The following is a 22538-nucleotide window of genomic DNA, read 5'->3' as shown; positions in this document are numbered from 1 at the left end:
GTTTTTGGTGGTGGTTTGTGTATTTCGGTAAAATGGTTGGTGTATTTCGGTGTACTGGCAAGTACGTAATGATACGGTCGGAAGTCGGAACCTATGTACGTGTGCCTACTCGTACATACCTATGTATGCGCTGTGAGAACAACTCGCAGGTCGTTGTATTCACATACCGATTGCTAGGTTATTTCCGATTTCACATCGCAGCTATACTTGCTCCTTGAGATTAATCTTTTGTTAACCGATCGGAATTAAGCCTCGGGGCGAGGGCGCTGGAGGCGTCGACGGTGGCACCGCACGGCAGGCGGAGTGCACTTGCCGGGGCTAGGCTTGGCGGGACCCGCACAACAAGCGCGGCCGTCGTCCACTGTGGACCTACTCAGAGCCGCTTCGCGCACCCACAACCGGTATCACACTCGCTTGCGAAACCCGTGACCAATATACTGGAAATATGAGGTTCATACCCCTGTAAGTACCTATTATATTATTATTATTTCTGAACTCTGAAGGGTGCCTGTTTTTAAACAAAACCCTAAGAACTCGATTGTTTCATCTCATAAAACTCTATGATTTGGACTTGGATTGCATGGTTAGTGCATAAATTCTACGGTTAAATCTATTGTAAGACATCGACATGGCAGATATATTATGTACTTATCGTACTTTCATATCCAATGTGTAGGTAGCTCGTATCACGCTGGGCGATTGTATTTGCGATGTTTTGTTTCTATGTGCATACATAATCATTGAGCTTTCAGAATCACATCGACGTAATTCTTGTCCACTTTTAGGCTCGGAAACAAGTACTTTTATATTTTAAAACTATGTTTATGTTTAGCACAGCGAGCATTTTTCCTATAGGTACTTACGTTAATTTAAATATGGATAAACAACACAACAGATCGCAAATTGCAAAAAATATGTCGTGGATTTCGTAAACCAAAATGTCCCGGTATAATTATTAAATAAGTAAAATATTGTAAACGATATCCGTGATAAAAAATAATATTGAGGAATATTTGGCGAACGATTGAGAATGTGCTATTTTGAAAGCTCGATAGTACTTTCTAGATGAGTAAAAAGATCTTTATAGGTATAGGTACAATACACAATAGATATAAATTATGTAGCGTTTGCGACATAGTAAAGTGTGTAAATATGTAGAAAAGGGTAGAAATAGGAATTCAGAACCGGTAGCTTACGAGCTCGACGCTTTACGTCATTACTAGTTGGTAAAATGTCCTACCTACACCGTACTTACTTAAATATTCAACTTCCTAAAGGAAAATAGAAAAAAACATTTCTAACATATTTATAGCTTTTTCTCTTATTGTGCGTTATCGGTACCTAGAGGATTTTTTTTGTAATTCAGTGGGTGCATAATTGATGCTGAGATCGGCACGACGGCAGACTTGATGATAAGATCATACATAGGTACCTATTTATTTCACCTGAGAAGCGTCGAGATACTTTCGCAAAGAACTGTTTAGATACCCAATTTTTATGTTGTATGGTTTAACTATTAGGTATATACTTAAATCGAAATTGGTTTCTAGATTTTAATGAGTTAATGACGAGAGCAAGCTTCTTCTAGTTTCATTTAAGTATACTGTTTTGTACAGCATCTTACTTTATAGTAGGTATTGTTGATAGTAAGATTACTAAGTACTAAATTAGTGACGATCTGAAAATGCATTCTCACATGAATTTAAATAGCACCCACCCTGGGGGTTCGAAACCATTTCCATTCTTACTTTAAGGGTTTTCGTAAAAGCAGCAATGTCATTTTATATTTGGAGCTACTCTCTTACCTATACAGCTTGTATTGGCATATGAAATGCACAAGATGTCTTTGACGAGACTTTAACCACAAATATAAATAATTAAAAATCTAAATTGAGGTTTTAATTCTTAAGATCTCGTTAAGAGAATATGTATGCTACAATTGATCCTAGTCCCACGTGAAATAGATACAGCATTTTAAATGAGTAAAGTTGTTTTGAATTAATAACGCTTACATAACCGAATAGGTTCTTTAAAAACGCGTCCGGGTTACCTACTTTAGCCCCAGGTGGGTAACATAGCCCAATCATAAAAATATAATATTTGAAACTTATAAGTCCTATAAAACAAGACAATAGGCTAAACTGCATTAGTTTGTTTAAATTTGTTATTTCCAGTAGGGCTAAGATGATCGGCTCTATCGTTTGTCACCATGCCTGTCACTTTCTAACAAGTAGGTATGTAAGTGCGAAAGTGACGGGCATAGTGACAAGTGATAAAAATGGAATCATGCTGCCAGCGCAGGAGTCAATGTTACCTTCTTGGGCAAAAGTACGTAGCCAATGTTACAGTCGTGATACGGTATAGGATTGGTAAACAATATACAAATTGCAAAAGGCGTTTGAAAAATTCGTCATGAATGTAAAGCCCACTAAAGACCTGACACAGCTAGCCAATTCATTTTCCAATCAATTGAGCGAAACTAAAACCGGTTAGATTAATGTACCTGCTCATGTCAAGAGTTTAGTTTGCGACCCACGATTAAGTAACAATATTGTTATCCACCTACGCTGCGGGGATTTTCATTACTTGTTTTATTTTTATTACATAACAAACAAAACTAAAATTCCTGGGTCCAACTAAAAGAGCATAACTCAAAAATGTAAACTCATGTACCTACTTTATAATAAATTACAAGCGAGAATAATAAAGCTAATCATTCAAATAGATATGACAAATGTAATATATGGCCTACGGGTTTCAAATTCTTATTTCATAAGTACTTTTCAAATTCACGTATTAATGTTCAACTCATTTTCTTCTTTTTCAGCATGATGTAACTTTCACTTTAGCTCTCAAGTGGATAAATAATTAATTAGGTACTTAATTCTTAGGTAACTTCATAAATTATCAAGGTATTTGATAGTATTAATATAGGCACTTGAATATTCTGTTATGACCTGGCAAATAATATATAAAATGCATGTACGAGTACCTATTTATTATTTTTAGATATTTGTAGAATACTATAGGTATGATACAATTTTAATATGACTGGCTGGCTTCATTAGTCCGGCTCATTTCTCTAACAAATTCCAAAAGTATAGTCCTATGGAATAAATCATGGAATAAAAAAACCATGTCGGGCCATGCTCAGTGTAGGGTTCCGTAGTTACTCTTCCGTCACAATAAGCTAAACTGGAGCTTAAAGTATAGTAAATTGTTAACCAAGGGATGAAACGGTACTTTTCACGCGAGTTAAACAAATAGGCAAATTTGCATAATCAGTACCTAATTAGGTAAAGTAAGTCTTTTTACTACGAAGGGGGAACTTTTTGCGATAACTCAAAAACAGATAATCTGATCATATCCGCTATAGTTTTCATTTAATGTCTTTCTTAAGCTCTACGTCCACGATTTTTTTCATAATTTTTGGACCTATTGTTCAAAAGTTAGAGGGGAGCGGGGGGGACATATTTTTTCTTTCGGAGCGATTATCTCCGAATATATTCACTTTATCAAAAAATGTTTGTTGAAGACCCCTATTAGTTTTGAAAGACCTTTCCAACGATACCCCACACTGTAGGGTTGAAGCAAAAAAAAATTCACCCCCACTTTACGTGTAGGGGTGGTACCCTCAAAAAAATTAAATTTTTAGATTTTATTGTACGACTTTGTCGGCTTTATTGATTTATATATCCATGCCGAATTTCAGCTTTCTAGCACTAACGACCACGGAGCAAAGCCTCGGACAGACAGACAGACAGACAGACGGACATGGCGAAACTATAAGGGTTCCTAGTTGACTACGGAACCCTAAAAAGGGGAAGCAACTTGTCAAGTGGATGCAGTCGTACCTTTTTTCTGGAAATGCGTAAATGTACTCGTATAGCAAAACAAAAATGCTCATCAAATATAGCATAATTTCAAAACTAGATTAGTTAGTGCAATGTAATCACGGACTTATAAGTACCAAGAATATATTATTAATTGGCTAAAACAGCCATTTGTTTTTAGGGTTTTATAGTCACCTAGAAACCCTTATAGTTTCGCCATGTCCGTCTGTCTGTCCGTCCGCGGCTTGGCTTCGTGACCGTTAGTGCTAGAAAGCTGCAATTTGGCATGGATATTAAAATCATGCATGGCGTCAGAAAGGTAAAATAAAAACTCCAAAAAAGAAAACCCCATATATAAAATGATATATTTTTTTTCGCTTAGATCCAATAGTGTGGGGTATCTTTTGATAGGTCTTTTAAAATAAATAAGGATCTCCTAAAACCATTTTTTCATAAAGTATGTTAGCGGAAATAATCGCTCCTAAAGAAAAAAAAATGTCCAACTTTAGAACAATGGGTCCAAAAAATATGAAAAAAATTGCGAAATAAAATCTTACATTAATGAATAAACATAACATTTTATCGATTTGACCTCCATCCGTCTAATATAAATACGAAAATATTAGCTTTTTACATTTTTTCAATTGGCTGTTTGTTCGCGCCTTTGCCTTGCGCGCGCATTGGAATCGTACGTAAAAAAAAATAACGTGTTAGCCATTTTCCGTATTTGTCAGTAGTATTAGTATTTAGTAGTAGTATTTCAGTTATGCATGTTTTTAGTTTATATATTGACGAAAATGTCATTTTCAAGCATTGAAAATGTAGAACACATAAAATTGACGCTGCCAGTAATACTAATAGAGGCAAGAGTCGAGAACGATAGCCGTTTACCATCAAAATCGGGTGAAAAATAATTGGCGGCATATGAAACTTTTATTCAATGGAAAATCAGCAAAAACGCCCAGTCTTTCTTGGAAAACGTGTTGGTAGCATGAACTGGCGAATAAGTGCCTACAAGCCCAGCACCATTATTCGACGTTAAAACTGTGAGTCACCATTTTGAAAAACATTTACTGTTTTGACAAAAAAATCTAATTTATAAGTTTTGTTTTTTTCCTCGCAAGTGTGTTGAAAAACGTCGTATGAAACGCGTATGCATTGGTCATTACACACATCGGCTTTCTTATTGCGCGCTCGCTTACAGCTCGCGCGCACAATATCGCCTCGTGTGTACTTACCAACTTAGCACACTTGTATCATAATGTACTATTGTGGAACACAGGTGTTACAGTTAAAGTCTTATACATATATAATAGTTATTGACGATACAAGTGCGAAAAATAGGAAATTCGTAACGAGTGGCGATAAATTAAAACACGACCGAAGGGAGTGTTTTTAATCGACACGAGTTACGAATTACCTATTCGCACATGTATCGTACAACGTTTTACAGTATTTATGACCCTTTAAATTTTCGACAGTTACATAATGTGCAGATTTACGCACTAGTGCGGAAAAGTAGCACCATATGTACTGTAAAGTAATAAATTGAACTGTGGCGTACAAATATTAAAACTGAATAATAATGGTGGCATGTGTTAATAATAAAATTATTATAAATATATTATTACCTAAACAAGTATTATCAGTAATATTATAGCAATAAACATTTAGAATAGAAAAAGTAGGAACATTTCCCAAAATCTAAAATATAATGATTAAGTACTTACATGTCAAACTAGTAACTTTGTATATAAAATGGATCTTATAGTTATAATCTTTAAAAAATCACTTACTGAGTATAAATGATTTTTAGCATTTGTTTATTAAGTATGATTTTAGTTGTATTTTAAACTGGTCAAGTTTGCAGGCACTATATATAATTTGGGATATTACTGAAAATTTTTGAAGCCATACCCAGTATACCCAAGGAAAATCATCAAATGTTATAGGAATACATATAGGGATTTTTGTATTTTCATCAACAAATCAATTTAATCAATCATTAAGTGTCATTTAGGAAAGTGGACCTGGCCGCGTAGCCAACGTGCATATCGTTCACGCTCTGTGGCGAACAAAACGAAACTGTCACAGTCGCACTAATATTGAAGAGTGATAGAGCGAGATAGCTACGGTACGCTACGGAGCGTGAACGATTGTAACGTTGGCTACGCCGCGGCCTGTTGATGTATGTACGTCGTCAACGACGCATATTTCATGTTTGGCGACAACTGTCTTCTTCGTTAAGTTTCTTAAGAATGTTATACCTATTCTAATTCTAAGAAACATATTGGTCAAGATCCAGTGTTTTCTTTTTTTTTAAAGGTAATTATCAAACCTAAATGTTATTCTTACCTATACAACTTTCTTCTGGTTGGGACTGTTCATACTTTCAGCTTACGAGAGTTACGAGTCTGACTAAACTATAAGTTTAATTTTTGTTTTATAAATTGTGTTTTAAAATTATTTACAGTACATATGGGGCTACTTTATAGCACTAGTGCGAGAAGTAGCATATTATGTTACTGTGTCGAACATTTAAAGGGCCATATGTACTGTAAAACGTTGTACGATACATGTGCGAATAGGTAATTCGCAACTCGTGTCGATTTAAAACACTCCCTTCGGTCGTGTTTTAATTTATCGCCACTCGTTTCGAATTTCCTATTTTTCGCACTTGTATCGTAATGTACTATTTTCTAACATGTATAGTAAATATGAAATTATACTGCTTATTGTTATGGTATTCAGAGCAACGATACAGTACGATATAGATACGAGTTAGTATATGTAAATATTACATATACTAACTCTTGATATAGTTTTTGGAGTACGGGACGCAAATATCATTCGAGAAGTCAGCCAACTTGATACGAGTACACTGTCTTTTCTGTCGCCCGCGACTTTCAAACCCTACAAAACGTTATTCATTCGTTGTGGTCCAGTTACGATCAACTAATGTTTCAAATTTCAATTCAATGTTGAGGAATACAAAAATATATAACCGGAATCGATTTCGAGGAAATTAATTATGGCAAGGTTTAATATCGGTTTGTAGAATTTTTAGTGCACCGTCGCGTCGCGAACGAGTTGGTATAATGAATGCAGTCAACTCTACCGGCTGACCTCAATTAACAAACATTCTGGATTAAATTTGTCTTGAGATTTTATACGACTCAATATTAAATTCCTAAACAAGACTCTACCTACGTACCTCTACTCCTATTCTTTTATAATGTTGTTTCTACGTAGTTCATTGATTAAATTAAATTTTAGTTATGTGGGAAATTAAATCCGATATTAAGGTGCAAGGGAAAGTCGAAGGCAAAAGATCTCGTGGGCGCTCTCCAACGCGATGTACAGACCTCATCAAGTCTGTCACACACTGCAGCATAAACGAGAAGTCTCACTCCTCCAAACCAAACAGCTACATGGCGTCGCAACACCAGGGAAGTCGTGGCGAATGAGAAAGATGACCACTCTGCTAAGAGTGCACGACTAAGAAGAGAAGATTAAATTAGGTCTTCATCGGTCACACTATAATGGAATACTTTTTTATTATTGGAGACTCTATGCCACTTCTAACTTAACTAAAATGTTCTTTATACAACCCTTCATACAACTAAAACATTAATTCTATACCCCCCATCCATTGAACGGAATCAATGTATTGTATCTATAGGTACTTACAATAGTCATCTAAAATCGTAACAGGAATAAAAGAGTAGACAGATAATATTTATTAAAAAAATTAAATCAGGCAACTTAGGTAGATATATAAACTGTTGATAAGATCATGGTTGTTCTTAAAAAGTGCGAGATTACGGAGAAATGAAGATAAATTGGTTTGTTTACTTAATTCGCAATTTCTATTGAACTCTTCTTTGGATACAAAACAAAGGTGACTGGTGATGCGATCAAACCACCACTGTATGCAAGCCCGCAGACGGCTGAGTATAAAGGTAATAAAACAAATTTCTTAACATTTGACATTTGCCTACTTATTAACCGGTGCTTCACGTCACGAGCTTTGTTATTGCTTTGTTATTCCATATAACCTAGGGATATATGGGTTGGTGTCATTTTGAAGTTATTGACAATCTATCTATACTATTTATTCAGTCTATATATATTATAATCTATCTATTCAGTCCGACTATAGATTCTATAGAATCAATTTGTCGTTCCGTACAAAATGCTTCATTTCTCCGATAAACCTGTTATCTGGAGCTAAAGAAACAAATCTTGCTGTCGTACTTAAATCAAATTTAACGAATTAACGCGAGTACACGACGCATATGATGCCTTAAGTTAAGTACCTCACTAATGAACCCAAACGCGACTGGACATTTTTTTACGAAATTTCTATGGCTACTTTTCGGTTGTTAACTTATTAAATCGTCGCTGAAGTTACGGTAGTATAGCGGAGGTAGGGGAGCACTGGGCAGTCGGGAGGTTCGGGTACCACCTCATAACTCGAGACGTGTTATTGATACTAATTTTTGTATACTGTGGAAGTTTAGCTTTAGTAGGTAACTCGCAACACCACTCACGCAAATATCATTTATCATTTTCTTAGATATAATATATTTTATGGATATATACAGTGATGATACTATAACTAGCTTCAAACTAAAATAGAACCTTGAGGCATTGTACCATCCTTGGTGGCGGCATTTTCTCGTTGTATATTTTCTTTAGTCGTCAGCATCACATGCCGTTGACCGTTTTGCAGGTGCAAACGTAACTATTTTGATATGATTTCGAACGATATAAAAACGTCATCTGCGAAAAGGTGTAAGTTCCTTAATTTATATCTACTACTTCTTTTTTATATCAAGTTATGTGTTTTCGAAAGCTAATAGTAAAAAAAACTGTTGTAATAAAGTTTTAACCTAATTTCATTCATACACTATGCAGAGTTTGCACCCATCACGGCTTATAGTTTCAAACAGTTTGATTGTTTTTCATTTTTATAGCAAGTTTTTGTAGTTTTAGTAATTTACCATGGTGCCCTAACCACCCGACCTATGGGGATTTTTGGGCACTTTTGACAGGCTTTAGAAAATCCCTTGCAATGTTGAGATTGATTATAATTGTATAAGTAAGTTGTAGCTAAATTTATGTGCTAATGATATACGAAACAATAAATTGATTATGTTAAAAATAACGGATGTGTTAAGACTTAAGTAAAAAAGTGCCCAATGCTCCCCTACCTCCCCTACCTACGAAAGTACGAGTAACAATTACTAACACGAAGTATCTCTGAGTGAAGATCAGTGTGTAAAAAACTAATTATTTTTAAATATTTTTGATAACGGTAGAATAAGTCACACATACTTCACAAATAACAACTTATCTCAACAACTTTATACATATGTATATAAAATGTACGTACGTACGTATAGTAGTTGTGTAAAATTTATAAAAACGCATTAAATAAATTACTTAATATTGAGAACTATTTCTGTATCATCGTCATGAAAATTAAACTACGTAACGTAACGTAACTACTCAACGTTGCTGAATAAATTATGAATTACATTATATTAAATAACCACATATGTACATGGCTTTGTCATGTCATGGGAAAACCATTTTCATATGCACTGTGGCGGAACATATTAGGGGTCAACAATGTAAATATTTATAACATCTACTGTACCTACTGTACCATATGTTCTTGTGAATAAACTTTCATTCATTTATTCATTCAAAGCTAATAATACATATCTATACAAAACGTCAATTCGAACACTTCATACTTATGACAGGAGTGGCTTTAGCTGTTTTGTAACCTATATAAATGTTATAATAGCAATGTGTAAAATGTATTGCAATGTGGACTGCAGCAAGTGCAATCAGACACAGACGTGGGTATATTGTGGGCATAATTACTTGTAGTACCTACTTGTATTTACAAATAGAGCCCGTAGTCGCAAAACGCTAGTAAAACATAAACACTAAAAATTCTGATTTCGATAACTAAGTACTCAACACTTTACTACATATACGTTAGCACGCTGGGGTGAATAAATATACGGTATGGGGAAAATTACAATTTAAAATGACATAATTTTATAGCCTTCATAATTAGTTCTACTTCACCATGAAATTTCTCCAGGGATCCATCATCAGATCCTTGCCTGATCACAATCAGAACATATGTTTATCTACCTACCTCCAAAAAAAGATATCCGCCCTACTTTAAGGTATTAGGGAACAAATATGTCTTAAAAATATCCCGAAAAGTTGTGATCTTTCTTTGAAATTTATAAGTCAGTTAAAAAAGCGAATGTAGGTACCTAATATTTACATTAGGTACATTCCTTATCATCCAGCTTAAGGATAGTACGTACAACCAAGTTAGGCAGGGATGTCAATAATACTAGCAATAGGGTAGTAATGACGGAGTAGAATGTAGAAGAGTTGTAAATACTTTTTATGCAAGGTTGTTTTGACTTCCTGCTAGATATGCGTAATAGTGTAACGGTTAGTGGGCGCCGTAGACGCAAGCAGCGCACGCGCCGCGCCACATTGCACCGCGAGGTCACTTTTTACCACTTCTGGGTCTTGCTCGCCTGACCTTGAAGTGATTTGAGGTTACAATTATACATTCGGAGCACTTACACGTACGTGACAGTAAATGCCACTAACGAGAAAGCTGCACTTTTTCCGACGTGATGCGAAAGGCAATATTTCGTTTTCTACTGTACCGTTCTGCAAACGCGCGAGTAGAATACGAGTAGACGACAATATTTGAAAAGTTGTCTGCAAATAAATGTAATCATTAAAATACACCACGAATCAATAATTAATAGAATCGTGCTCAAGCATGTGGCTGGGTCAATTTGGATGTTACTAACACGTTCCTTTTAAGTCATTAACGAGTATCAGTTGAATTACATAAAATAGAGAAAGCTCAAAGGGAAGCCGCCGTGATGAAGTCGGAAGCGGATACGGAGGCTGTCCACCTGACCTGACCCTGGCTGTGGGACCTGCTGTTACTCAACTATCTATACCGACAGGTTGACCTTTTGCCGCGTAACTCACACTCGTTCTAGGCAGAATTTTTATATGAGCATGCTTATATTCGAATATTATTATAACACTTCTAGAACCGGTATTTTGGCGAATCGGAGGAACTTAAAGTTAAGCAAAAACGCTGGTGCTATGATAAAATAGTGGATCACATTGGGAAACGAGAAGCAACTAAGTAGGTGAATCTTCCCACAAAAGTCAATTAATTCTCTGCGATCGATGAGAAAATATAGATAAAGAGTTGTATTGTTACATCACGAAATTGTGAAGGCATACGCTTGCACAAATGCGAATGTGTGTACACACAGTAATCTTTAGGCTCTATTCAACATCCTGCAGCGGATCTCGACATTCGCTCAGCTACACTCTGACATTTAACGTCATTGAACTATTCGGCGCGTAGGATTTCGCTATGACATGCCCCTTGAACTTACAATACTTGGAACTAAGAAGCTTTCTATTTTGCAACGTTATAAAATTATTGATAAATTACGACATCTTCCAACCAAATTAAGTGCTCTTTAGCATTGTGTTTCTGCACTGCCTAAACACTCGAATAGGTAGAGATGGTTGTATTTTTTAGTATTGGAGAGTCATTCTCGTAAATTTTACATAGGCATGCACCATAGAGCATAATATATCAGTAACTAAAATCTCTATTCCTAGGGATTTCTGTTTAACTATTTCTACCTACGGGGACAGTAATAGTTTTCAAAAGCCTATTAAAAATAATTCGATTTATTGTTTTTGTTTTTTAAAGTTAACCAGTAAGAAAGCATAAATGTAAGCGGGTAAGATAAGATGATTAAAATACTATAGTTCCGTTTTTCCCTCCAAGTATGTTCTTGCTACTAAGGTAAAATGTCGAATTTGCCTCACGATGCAAACTATATTAGCACATCAAGCCTTTTGAGTCTCTCGCTATGCTTAAGTTGCTACATTGTAATTTATATAAAATATTTCGTTTTCTCGTGACTTGAAATCAGCACTCGTAAACTAATAAATAATTAATGAAACGTTCTTCTAACCTTGGCTTCATCAGCTACGTTAGTTAAAAATGTATGTATAAAATTTGTACAAGACAAATGTTAATGAAAATGTGTCATCCATTTTTATTAGCTTATTTTATTAGCAAAGCTCAATAGAATAATGTATATTACACTTTATAAAATATGCATTACATCTGCTCATAAACAAAACCGATTTTTCACCAAGGTGCTTAGCCAACGTGCCAATAGTTAACGCTTCGTGGCGTAGCGTAGTCATCTCTCCCATCACTTTCCCATATTAGTGCGACAGTGATAGTTGCGTTTCGTTCGCTACGGAGCGTTAACGATTGGTTTGTTGACTCAAGGCCGTAGCCAGAGTTGAATTTATGATAATTGATAGGGTAGCCGTAATTACAGGTAGGGCGCAATAACTTTATTATCAAAGTCGATTATATTTCTTAAGGTAAGGCAATGGGATTTTAAGGTAGGGCATTGATCCATAATACCCCAACTGTGTTGGCTATGCAGCCAGAGCAGTTGGTTTTTATTTAGTATGACTAGACACAGAGCCATGTGAGCTGTAGACATCGCGAACTCCCATATGTTTCCGCTATTCTGAAAAGTGTTCCAAAACTGTACCCCTAGTGTAAATATTTTCGACAGCGAAACGTGACTTACGCGTTTGCGTTAAGTGTCATTTTGTATGAGATTTTTGACTTTCCAAAACGTCCCACTTGGCGCGCTGTTCAAAAACCCATACAAAATGAGACTTAACGCAAACGCGTACGTCACGTTTCGCTATCGACTAAATTTACACTAGGGGTACGGAATTCTAATATAGATCAAGTATGCAAGTAATTAAAATATCAAACGTGCTCACAGAATTTCACGATTATCTGTTCGGTCGGTAGAGGAGAATAACGGGACAGCTGGATGTTAGAAAGCATTTTGCTGAAATGGAGACGCTTCGCTTTCACTGGGTTAATTCAGCATTGATTGCGTTTTCGAATTCATTTACTGGCTATACTGTGTTCTCGATACTTTATTCTTGTGTTTTTGTTTCAGAGTGATTCTCGTTGCTTGCGTAGTGTGCGAAGTGAGCGCTCGCGCGAGGCCGCAGGATGAGGGAGAAGCACGGGCCGCGCCCTCCCGCGGGCTGCTCAAGCGCGGTCTGCTGGCCAAGGGGAAGCCCACCAGCACTACCACCACAACACCCGCCCCTCAGGTACACATGCAACCTCAATAACATACCTGTGTTACGGAGATTTCGAAAATGTGATGCTTGTCTGTCCCTCTCTCTCGCGGGCTGCTCAATTACGCCCTGCTGGTCATGGGGAAATCCACCACCGCTTTCGCCCCCTGGTATGCAACCTTTATTGCTTTACTTCAAGAAATGGGATTGTCTATTGTGTAGTGACTATTATAAATTCGACTAACGTCTGACGGCAAATATCCCTACTTCTTAAATAAGACAATCTCATTAATTGTATTAAACCATAACCGAGAAAATATCATCAACTTTTTGGCAACCCTTTTCAAGTTCAAACTGATTGTGATGGTAGATGTCCAAAGGACAGTAGGTATTGAAGTTAAACCTTCAATCAGACCTTAACTTCTTTGTGGTGGTGGATCGATTGTCTATAGATCGCACCTTATGTAGTTATGGCGCTGTATGTTGATACTAAAGCTGTGAAAAGGGTAAGTATTTGACTTAGGTATCGGTGTTAATCCCCGTCACTAATAGGCACTTATGTTACATGAATTGAAACGCGGGGTATTATGAAAATATTATATCAAATATTGTATGCTATTATTGTAACGTACTAACTATTTAATCCCGCAAACTAGTGCGACCTCAGAAATGACTCACTATATAGTGTTGTAATCGAACATACTTATTACGTATTGGCAATGTAGCGTCACATAATGCGACAATTTGGCATGGTTGTCGGATGCCAATTCAAGCGGATGGATATTTGCACGTAACGTTTTCTTACTCAATTGAATTACATACATGCCGACTACGTGAAATTAGAGATTAGAAAGCGTATAAAGCTTATGTATATATGTTGTAAACGGCCCTAGTAGGAATGGCTACCTGGCTATGAACTAGCGAATACAAATTTATACCTATTTAAAGTTGATAATGTAAAAAAAAATTGTTTCTTACCAGACAAAGCGTCTGGTCGAAGCCTTTAGAACTAATATTAAAATTCGATATAACATTTATCTAGTTGCTGCTTCAACGAGTTGATGAATTAACATTCACATTTGTTTATGGGCCGAATTTATTTGTTGTCGGGTTTCGATAAGGTGGATATAAAGTAGAGTTCCCTGTATAAGCACAATTTAACCATATCTAAAAAATCTTCCTCTGACTTACGAAACCCTATGCTATTTTCGTAACCCAACGAAAAATTACATTGGTATATTTTCTTGGGACAAGTCATGGTTTCGTATTTATTCCGCCCTGAATGAGAAGCTCCTAAAAGCCAGCCAAATATTATTCAAATCTAAAATTAATAATAATATCACAGCAATATGCAACCTGCAGGATATACGTCATATATTTGGTCTCCCAAATCGGCAGCCTGGTGGGAATCTGAGTGTACAGACGCCCCATTGACAGGTTGCGTAAATGAGATGAGTCGGGCGGATCCATGTGGCTCAAGGCGAGTGGGCCGCTGCTCCGGTGATGCGGTCACCTTCACCGTCGACCTCTACGGAATACCTTTCCTCGCCGGAATTTCTACGAACGATATTCGATATATTTAAATTTTACAGGCATCAAATCATTATATCGCTAAACTAATTAAGCGTGTAGGTAAGAAATAAACACTAATAATACAAGAAAAAACAAATAGGTACCAGAATAATATAACTAAGTCGCCTATAAAACTTAAATTATAAAACTATAAATAAATAAAACTAGGTAATCTTAACATAAATTATTCTTTGTGCGAGGAACCTGCCAGCTATACAATCACCGGTGGTATCTGATATTTATTTTGATAAGTCCTTATATAGTGTAGACGCGTTACCTCACGGCCCAAGGGTCTCGACGCCAAAAGGTACGAAATCGTATTCGGGGCCGAGAACCCTATATTTGGTCTGTTTGAATTTTTCGGCCGCCTCTGCCGCCGGCTTTTGCAGTTGTGCCGACGTTGTGCGTCCCGCACCAGCACCCGATGGGAAGGGTGCTGGTGTAGGATGCCACGGAATTAGTAACATTCCGTCCGGTCTCTTACAATAACCAGCAGGCTCGAAAAGATCTACATGTCACGTTGATGCTGGCCTGGCAAGAGACCTGCGGATAATACTTGTCGTTGAGCGCGGTGACTTAAGCGAAACTTACATACATATATTGATTTGTTAATTATTCGCTACGCTTTAATTTAGTAATTAATTAGCAAACTAAAACTACTTATGAAAATATTGTGAAACGAATATTTATTCGAAAACTGGTTTAGACGCAAAAAATGCTATCTCAATTAGAAGTATTGGTAATAATTCCGCTTGAATGATGTCGCAACTTAATAGAGACAATGAAATTGTAGTTTATTATGCTGCTGTATGTATTGGTCTGTTAACAGTATTTACAGAACTTACACAAGCACAGAAATAAGGTGCTAATCACGCTCGCTGCGGCATATAGGTGGAGTAACTTGTACCTCTAGACCCAATGTACGATATGTTTTTCTTTAATCCAAAAAGACACTAATATTCAAATCAATGACGTGTTAGTCAATTATAATGTACAAATGGCTGGCTGCCACGTGACCGGCATAACCTAGTGTGGGGCCGCAGGATATCTTTTAAATGTTAATAAGGTTTTTTCTTTTAAATAAACAATTCTTATTCTTATTCTAAATTATTCGAGTCTCTTTCTACACAACACCGGATTTGTAGCAACACGAAACTTTAACAGTAAATAGGTATCATAATCATAATAATTTATTAATAATATAAAATTACTTAATATTATTCTTATGCTATGACATAGGTTTACTTATAAACAACTTTTTGTGGTCATAGAACGTCTGCTCGAGGAGCCAGGTAAGCAGTTATCTGTGCGTCGGTTGCAGGAAGAAGCCGAGTACGAGGACGAGGAGTACGTGGAGGGCGAGCAGCAGGAGCCGTCGACCGAGGCGCCACCGTCGTCCACCGAGGGCAAGAAGCTGGTAGCGGGCGGCGTGCGGCCCTTCCGCAGCAACACCGATCTGCTCGCTGCACTTAAGCGCCGCCGCGCACAAGCTGCCGAAGGTTGCTACACTTGTTACACTGACGCAGTCTTGATCGTAACACTATACTCTTGTCCAACTACCTTAGCTTACATGTAGCAAACTAGAATAATATTTAGTATTTTATGTCGTGGGTCTAAAGAATCACTATAAAAACGAAACTGTACACTTGGAACAATTTTTATGAACATGAAAATAAAGTAATCGTGAAATCTCTCATTATAGCTAAGCTAAACGGAGGACAGTCAACGGCGGCCGCTGCGCCCGCCCAGGACAGCGCCACCGAGGCTCCGGTCAAGGCCAATTTCAGTAAGAACCTGGCATAGATTCTAAACTTTAGTAATACCCGTAGTAAAGTCTAAAACTGGTACAACAGTCATCACCTTACTTATTCAGTGTGTATACGACCTTGAAGCTTTAAATGCCAGGATCGTTTCCAAATTGCATCAACTTTATATAGAATAATATTAATATTAAAGTGACTAATTTATGGACAAGTAGCGTACTTACAAATCAGAAATACGAGCGATATTATCTTACCATAAGTAAGAGGAATTGTTTACCTTTAATTTCAATAAATGTTGTAGTCGCTGAACTAACGGGTTATGGGTCTATTATGTGAAAATTGATTTGCCCATGTAATACATAGGTATCTATCTATATTACGAAACTTTGATAAGAGGCTTATAAAATAAGCGCATATAATTAATGCATAGCGCATTCCAACACAGTCTAGTACGCGCGCTAATTGCGTTTTCGTAAAATATCTGGAATTACAATCATCTTTATAATAATAACGGAGCCGGTTGTAAATACTTTAAGAGTCAGTGTTCGGCCTCCGATTGACGAGGAAAATAAGATTGTCAGTTAATCAGCTATAATGTTCTCTGGGCGGTAGTACCGAACGTTTTGTCAAGGCTTGTCGGTCCTCGGTGAAAGGAGCGCGACGCCCGTTCGCCCTTTAAATACTGTATCAGATGCAAATATAGATTTAACTCACATTTAACTCCACGAAATTGAACAATTTACATTAGTCCTTGTTTCAAATACGGTAACGCTAAAGTGTTTTCTAAACTGAATAGGGATGTTGACTGTATTTAGAATAAATTATTTCACACCATGCACGAAATAAAGCACCAGGACATTTTATTTCATTCGCAATCAATTTATACAACCCATTTGAACTAATTGAGAAACGTAGAGTCGGACCAAGATAAGTTGGCAGCGATTTTGATAGTCCAGGCAGTGCAGATTTTAAACGTCAAACATCTATGAAATTATGAAGTTTCCTTAACAATTGCACAGGCTGGACTATCAAAATCTCTGCTAACTTATCTTGGTCTGACTCTAGACTAAAGTTATTTTTAGACCGTAATCGACCTTTCCTTTTTTTTAGAATCGTATAGAATAATAAAGAGTAGGTAACTTGATCGTGACGTCATTGTGTAATGATTCATATATGTAAATTCCAAACTGTTCTGATAGGTCGATATAAGATACTGATTTAACTAGTAGCAAAGATAATTTGTAATAAAGAGGTGGATTATCAAAGAAAACTTTGTAGCCACAGTAAATTTACTGCCATCTTTCGACACCTTATTAAAACTTTTAGAACACCATTTGAATTTGATCCTTATCCTTTCACTGATAAGTGTTTAATTTGTTAAACATCAGAAAATGGCGCCATCTAATAGATCAAAGGCCAAAGGTATGGCGGCATCGATTTGAGCGATGGAGTTACAACCTTTGGGTTATGCCCGGTAAGTTGGCGCAAATCTTTGATATTTAACAAATTTAACACATATCAGTGAAAGAGTAAGGATTAAAGTCAAATGGCGTTCTAAAAGTTTTAACCATATGTCTAAAGATGGCAGTAAATTTACCGGGCGATTCTCCGAGGTGACGTTTGGTGGCGATTTATCATTGAGAGTTCTTGAAGATCTAGAAAGGCTTATGATCTCGCCGGCTTACATTAGTTTAATTGTTAGTACCTTTATTACGGCTTATAAAACAACAACTCTAGAAGATATCTCACACTATTTGACTATCCTCATACAATAGGGCGGTATATGGTCCTGAAACGAGTTTAAGACATGTCGAACATAAATTCGCACAATAGCCATGAAGGTGAAAATGTTTTTTTCAGACAATTCGACCGCACATTCATCAAAAAGAAACTTATGTTACCCGGTAAACAAGAATTTTTTGAGTGGTGTTAAATACTAAAAAAAAAAATTAATCACTGATAAAGCAATGTAATGCATAACGGAAAATAAATATTATCCCCATATACTTACAAACATAGTTTTATGTTAATAAAACGTATTTTATACTCTTTAGGTGTGTTTAGTTAGAAAATAGAGTACAATAAACGAATTTACAAAGTAGGAATTTATTTCGAGGATCACTTTTGTGATATCGGTGGTAAAAAAATCCACCGAAATCAACACCACCGTTATCAAACTATCGCTTTTTAGCAATAACGGAAATAACATGAATAATACAGAGGAGATGTAATAATCATGTACTTTCGTGGATATCTCAATCACTAATCACAAAACTGCCGGAGTAAATTGCACCACCGATCTCAAAAAAACATAAGACCTAACCCACTGAGTGAGGAGAAACGTTTAAAAAGTCACCTTTTTATACTGTAACTGCACCTCCACTTTATTCAACGGTTATGTCACAATTAAAGCATAGTATTTTTAAGTTACTGAGTTCCTGATCCACTACTTTGTAAGAGTACCGACATGCTTTGCAAATTACACCGAAATCAGTTACTAGCCCGGGACATATAGTAAAATTGTTTTTATTCAAAAAGTTTAGCAAACACATTATTTTGATATAAAGAATATGATAAGTTAACTAATACATTATACGTAAATCCCCCTATCTTGAGTAATAATTTTTTGTTTCAAAAAATCTGGAGACACTCCCACCAAACATAATTTTTTTATTTGACGTTTTTTTTTCTTATATTATATCAATAATAAATTAATGTTTTATGGTCTTCCAGAGAGGTTAAAGGCTCAAGATAACGCCTGATTTTATTCAGATTTTTGGAACAATAAATTCAACTATATTTTGCCCCAGACACGTAAAAATGCCCCTCCGTAGAAATGCCCTACTGTGGCTACAAAAATTTCTTTGACAATCCACCTCTATTGCTAGTAGTCAAATACCCTATTCCGAATCAAGCATCAAGAATTTACAACAAAAGATTTACTTGTACTTTTATGGATATCATTCTAACTTGTTTTGTTGTGATTCATTATCAATATGAGACCAACAGAAAGAACAGTTAAACCTATTCTCACTCTAATTAGAGCAATGTAGGTGAGAGACTTTCCTAACCAAATATTAAGACAGGTAACAATTATTTACAGACAAGAAGAGGTTCAACACTGCGACGCGAGAGACCAACAGCGAGGACGCGCCGCCGGCGCCTGCCAAGCCCGTTAGGGGCCGATTCGGGAAACGTAAGATATTACCTTATTTAGAACTAGACACATGTATATTGGCTAAGAGAATTAAAGAAAGAGAGGTAAAGTCTAAGAAAAAAACGTGTCCTTCAGTTTCACATCCAAAACAGATAGCGCTGTAATGCGCCATGCTTCTGCGTTTTGCGGTCACTGAATTGTTAAACGTCAACTTTTGATATAATCAGTGTTACCGCAAAATGTATGGAGTGTACCGCGCCATTTCGTTTAGCTGTCAAATTCGATTGTTCTAAAAGCTGCTTAAGTTCTAAATGCTGCTTAAAACGTGGCTAAAATTAGCTAGGTGAATGAAAAAGTCAAAAAATAGACAGTATTTCAGTCACGAAACAAGTTAGTGACTGTATTTTTGTCGTAGCGGTAATAAACAACGTTCCTTTTTTACGGCAACGTTGTTGAATTTAAGGAATGTTACATATCATAAACATTTTCGATTACTAGAGAAACATTTAGTGCCCCAATATTTGAAATTGGGACAAAGTCCTAATATGGAATTTTTGTTTTAAATTGGCAGCAGCTGCGAGATCCATCCAAGAAGCAGAGGAAGAGCAGGCGGAGCCCGCGCCCGTCCGGAGCGGCCGGACCTTCTCCCGGCGAGGAGGCAACTAAGCCCCCAACACCCCTCCCATCTCCCCAGCCCACCTTCTCATCTCAATGTAACCCTTTTCCATTTCAATTCATTTGCTGTTTCAAAAGTATTACTCAGTCTTTACATTTAAATACTTATTGAGCGGCATTTCCCTATCCAGTGCAGCGCTTCCACGCTGTCAGTTCCCCGTAATTTCTATAAATTTGCGACAAACGGTATACCTATTTTTATAATAATTGTAAATTATGTATGTCTAAGTATTTTTTAAAGTAAACATAAAAATTGTATTCTGTGTTTTAATTTACCTGGCTAGGACGAAACCCTCCATTACGCGGTCATCGCACTGGTGCGGACCCGCACGCCGCTCCAGTGCATGAGGGAGACAGCGCTATGTACGTATCACGTATACAATACAAACGTGATACGTGCATAGCGATGTCCCACTTGTCAAATATCAAATATCAAACATTTATTCAGCAAATACGCCACTGGGGCACTTTTACATGTCCATTTTTACAAACAATAAAAATTACAAATATGGAATCGATGAAATAATAAATACTTTATTAGAGATGTATACTGTCTCTAAATGTCATATTACACAAAAAAAAACAAATACTAAAATTCTTTAGAGATGTATAAGTCTCTAAGTGTCAGAGATAAAATATAAGAAAAACATAATAAATTATCCTTAGAGATGTAGAGGGTCTCCAAGGCTTGAATTCTTATATAAATAATTAAAAGACAAAAAATTAAATCAGACAAGAACCGAATGAAGTGTCTCACGTTAATGCCACTCAAAAGTAAAGTTACATACTTATAACATAACATGTATGTAGCCCGTGTAAGCTTAAACAGACCGGTCTCCACAAACAGCACCCGTTCACGAGTATGACGTGTACGAGTATCTCAGCCATCGCCTCCCTCAACCTTCATTCGGGAAAGTGGCGACCCGATCAACGACGCCACCGTAAGTAAAGACTTTTAAGCGAGCATGACATGTTCAAGCTGCCGGGTTGTATTAATATAAATATAATAAAAAAATTGTGAGATACAACATTTGTGCTTGTAAGTTACATTAAAGACGGCATAGCGACTACATATTATTCGTAAGGAGTATGTCTACCTATAAAACTAAATTATAAATTTAAATAAATAAATTACTTAATAAATAAATTTAAATTGACTTAGAGATGTACAGGTCTCTAAGTGTCCGATTCATTAAAATAGGTATTAAAATAAAATGCAATTTAAAATAAAATAAAATCTTAAAGGTGTATAAGGTCTCTAAGTGTCCAAAACTAAAATAATACAATCAAACGAGAACATGATGGTCTCTTTGTGTCGGTTCTACTGGACACTAGTATGGTTATTTCACAGAAAGAAAACGAAAACACTATTACTTACATTTTTATCATACTATCAAGATCAAGCTACTGGCTTAAAGGCATCCTTATCATCTATGAAATCATTTACAGCATAGTACGCCTTACTTAACAAAAAGCTCTTAACGTGTGACTTAAATTTGTTAAGAGGCAAATTCACTATATCAGTGGGAACTTTGTTATAAAAACCTGTACAGTTCCCGACTTACGGAGGCGGTGGGCGGGCACAGCAAGTTTATGCTTGTTTCTAGTGTTATAGTTATGGATATCACTCTTAAGCTTGAATTCGTTGATGTTTTTCCGAACATACATAATATTCTCAAGTATGTATTAAGATGCAACGGTAAGAATGCTTGCATCTTTAAATTTCTCTCTTAGGGATACTCGAGCGCCCAGTCCATAGATGGAACGTACAGCTCGCTTTTGCAGTACAAATATTGTCTGAATGTCTGCCGCTTTTCCCCACAACAGAATTCCATACGACATAACACTATGGAAGTAACTAAAGTATACCAGCCTGGCTGTCTCTACGTTTGTTATCTGTCTAATTCTCTTCACTGCATAGGCTGCTGAACTAAGTTTGCCGGCTAGAGAGGCCGGCTTGTACAACGATGCGGCGTGCGGTTCCGCTATCAATGACCTATGCGTTCCCTGCAGCATTCTTCAATTTTGAAATTAAAAATCAAGAGTGAGAATATAGAATAGTAGTTACAATATTTTTTTGACAGTTTTAAAGCGTCCGGTAAAAGTTACGGTAGAATACGCCTGAATCTCAAGTTTGTATTCTATTAAGAAGAAAGTGGAGGACCCGCGGGAAATCACCTTTTCATACAAACGTAGTCCTCATTTTAACATTATTGAAAATATATTGACACGTTTTGTTGTATATCCACCACAGTTATGTCCCTACGTTTGATTATTTTCAATATATTAATTATTATGAGTTAAGAATAGATAAGT

The 22538-nt window shown here is 36.4% G+C and overlaps 1 protein-coding gene across 4 annotated transcripts; it reads left to right on the top strand.

The window, feature by feature from the left end:
- Positions 1-302: 302 nt before the first annotated feature.
- On the top strand, positions 303-20480 carry LOC133517584 (treacle protein). 4 transcript variants are annotated; one of them, XM_061850920.1, is made up of 6 exons: positions 303-462; positions 12929-13088; positions 15949-16126; positions 16330-16413; positions 19494-19586; positions 20122-20480. In XM_061850920.1, the coding sequence occupies exons 1-6, from the start codon at positions 446-448 to the stop codon at positions 20211-20213; spliced, it is 624 nt and encodes a 207-aa protein (XP_061706904.1). In that variant the 5' UTR covers positions 303-445; the 3' UTR covers positions 20214-20480. The 4 variants fall into 4 exon arrangements, with proteins under 4 accessions (XP_061706904.1, XP_061706898.1, XP_061706922.1 ...); XM_061850914.1 differs by having other exon boundaries at positions 20119-20480; XM_061850938.1 differs by lacking the exon at positions 16330-16413.
- Positions 20481-22538: the final 2058 nt, after the last annotated feature.

The sequence above is a fragment of the Cydia pomonella genome, chromosome 1 (assembly GCF_033807575.1).
Source record: "Cydia pomonella isolate Wapato2018A chromosome 1, ilCydPomo1, whole genome shotgun sequence".
In the NCBI taxonomy this organism is placed as follows: Eukaryota; Metazoa; Arthropoda; class Insecta; order Lepidoptera; family Tortricidae; genus Cydia; species Cydia pomonella.
Note: the sequence above shows the minus strand (reverse complement) of the source record. Positions and strands in the feature narration are given on the sequence as shown.

Excerpts from the sequence above, each read along its gene's own strand:
- LOC133517584 (XM_061850914.1), top strand. Across the intron at positions 13,089-15,948 it reads CCACAACACCCGCCCCTCAG|GAAGAAGCCGAGTACGAGGA; the intron begins GTACACATGCAA and ends CGTCGGTTGCAG. Across the intron at positions 16,414-19,493 it reads TCCGGTCAAGGCCAATTTCA|ACAAGAAGAGGTTCAACACT; the intron begins GTAAGAACCTGG and ends AATTATTTACAG.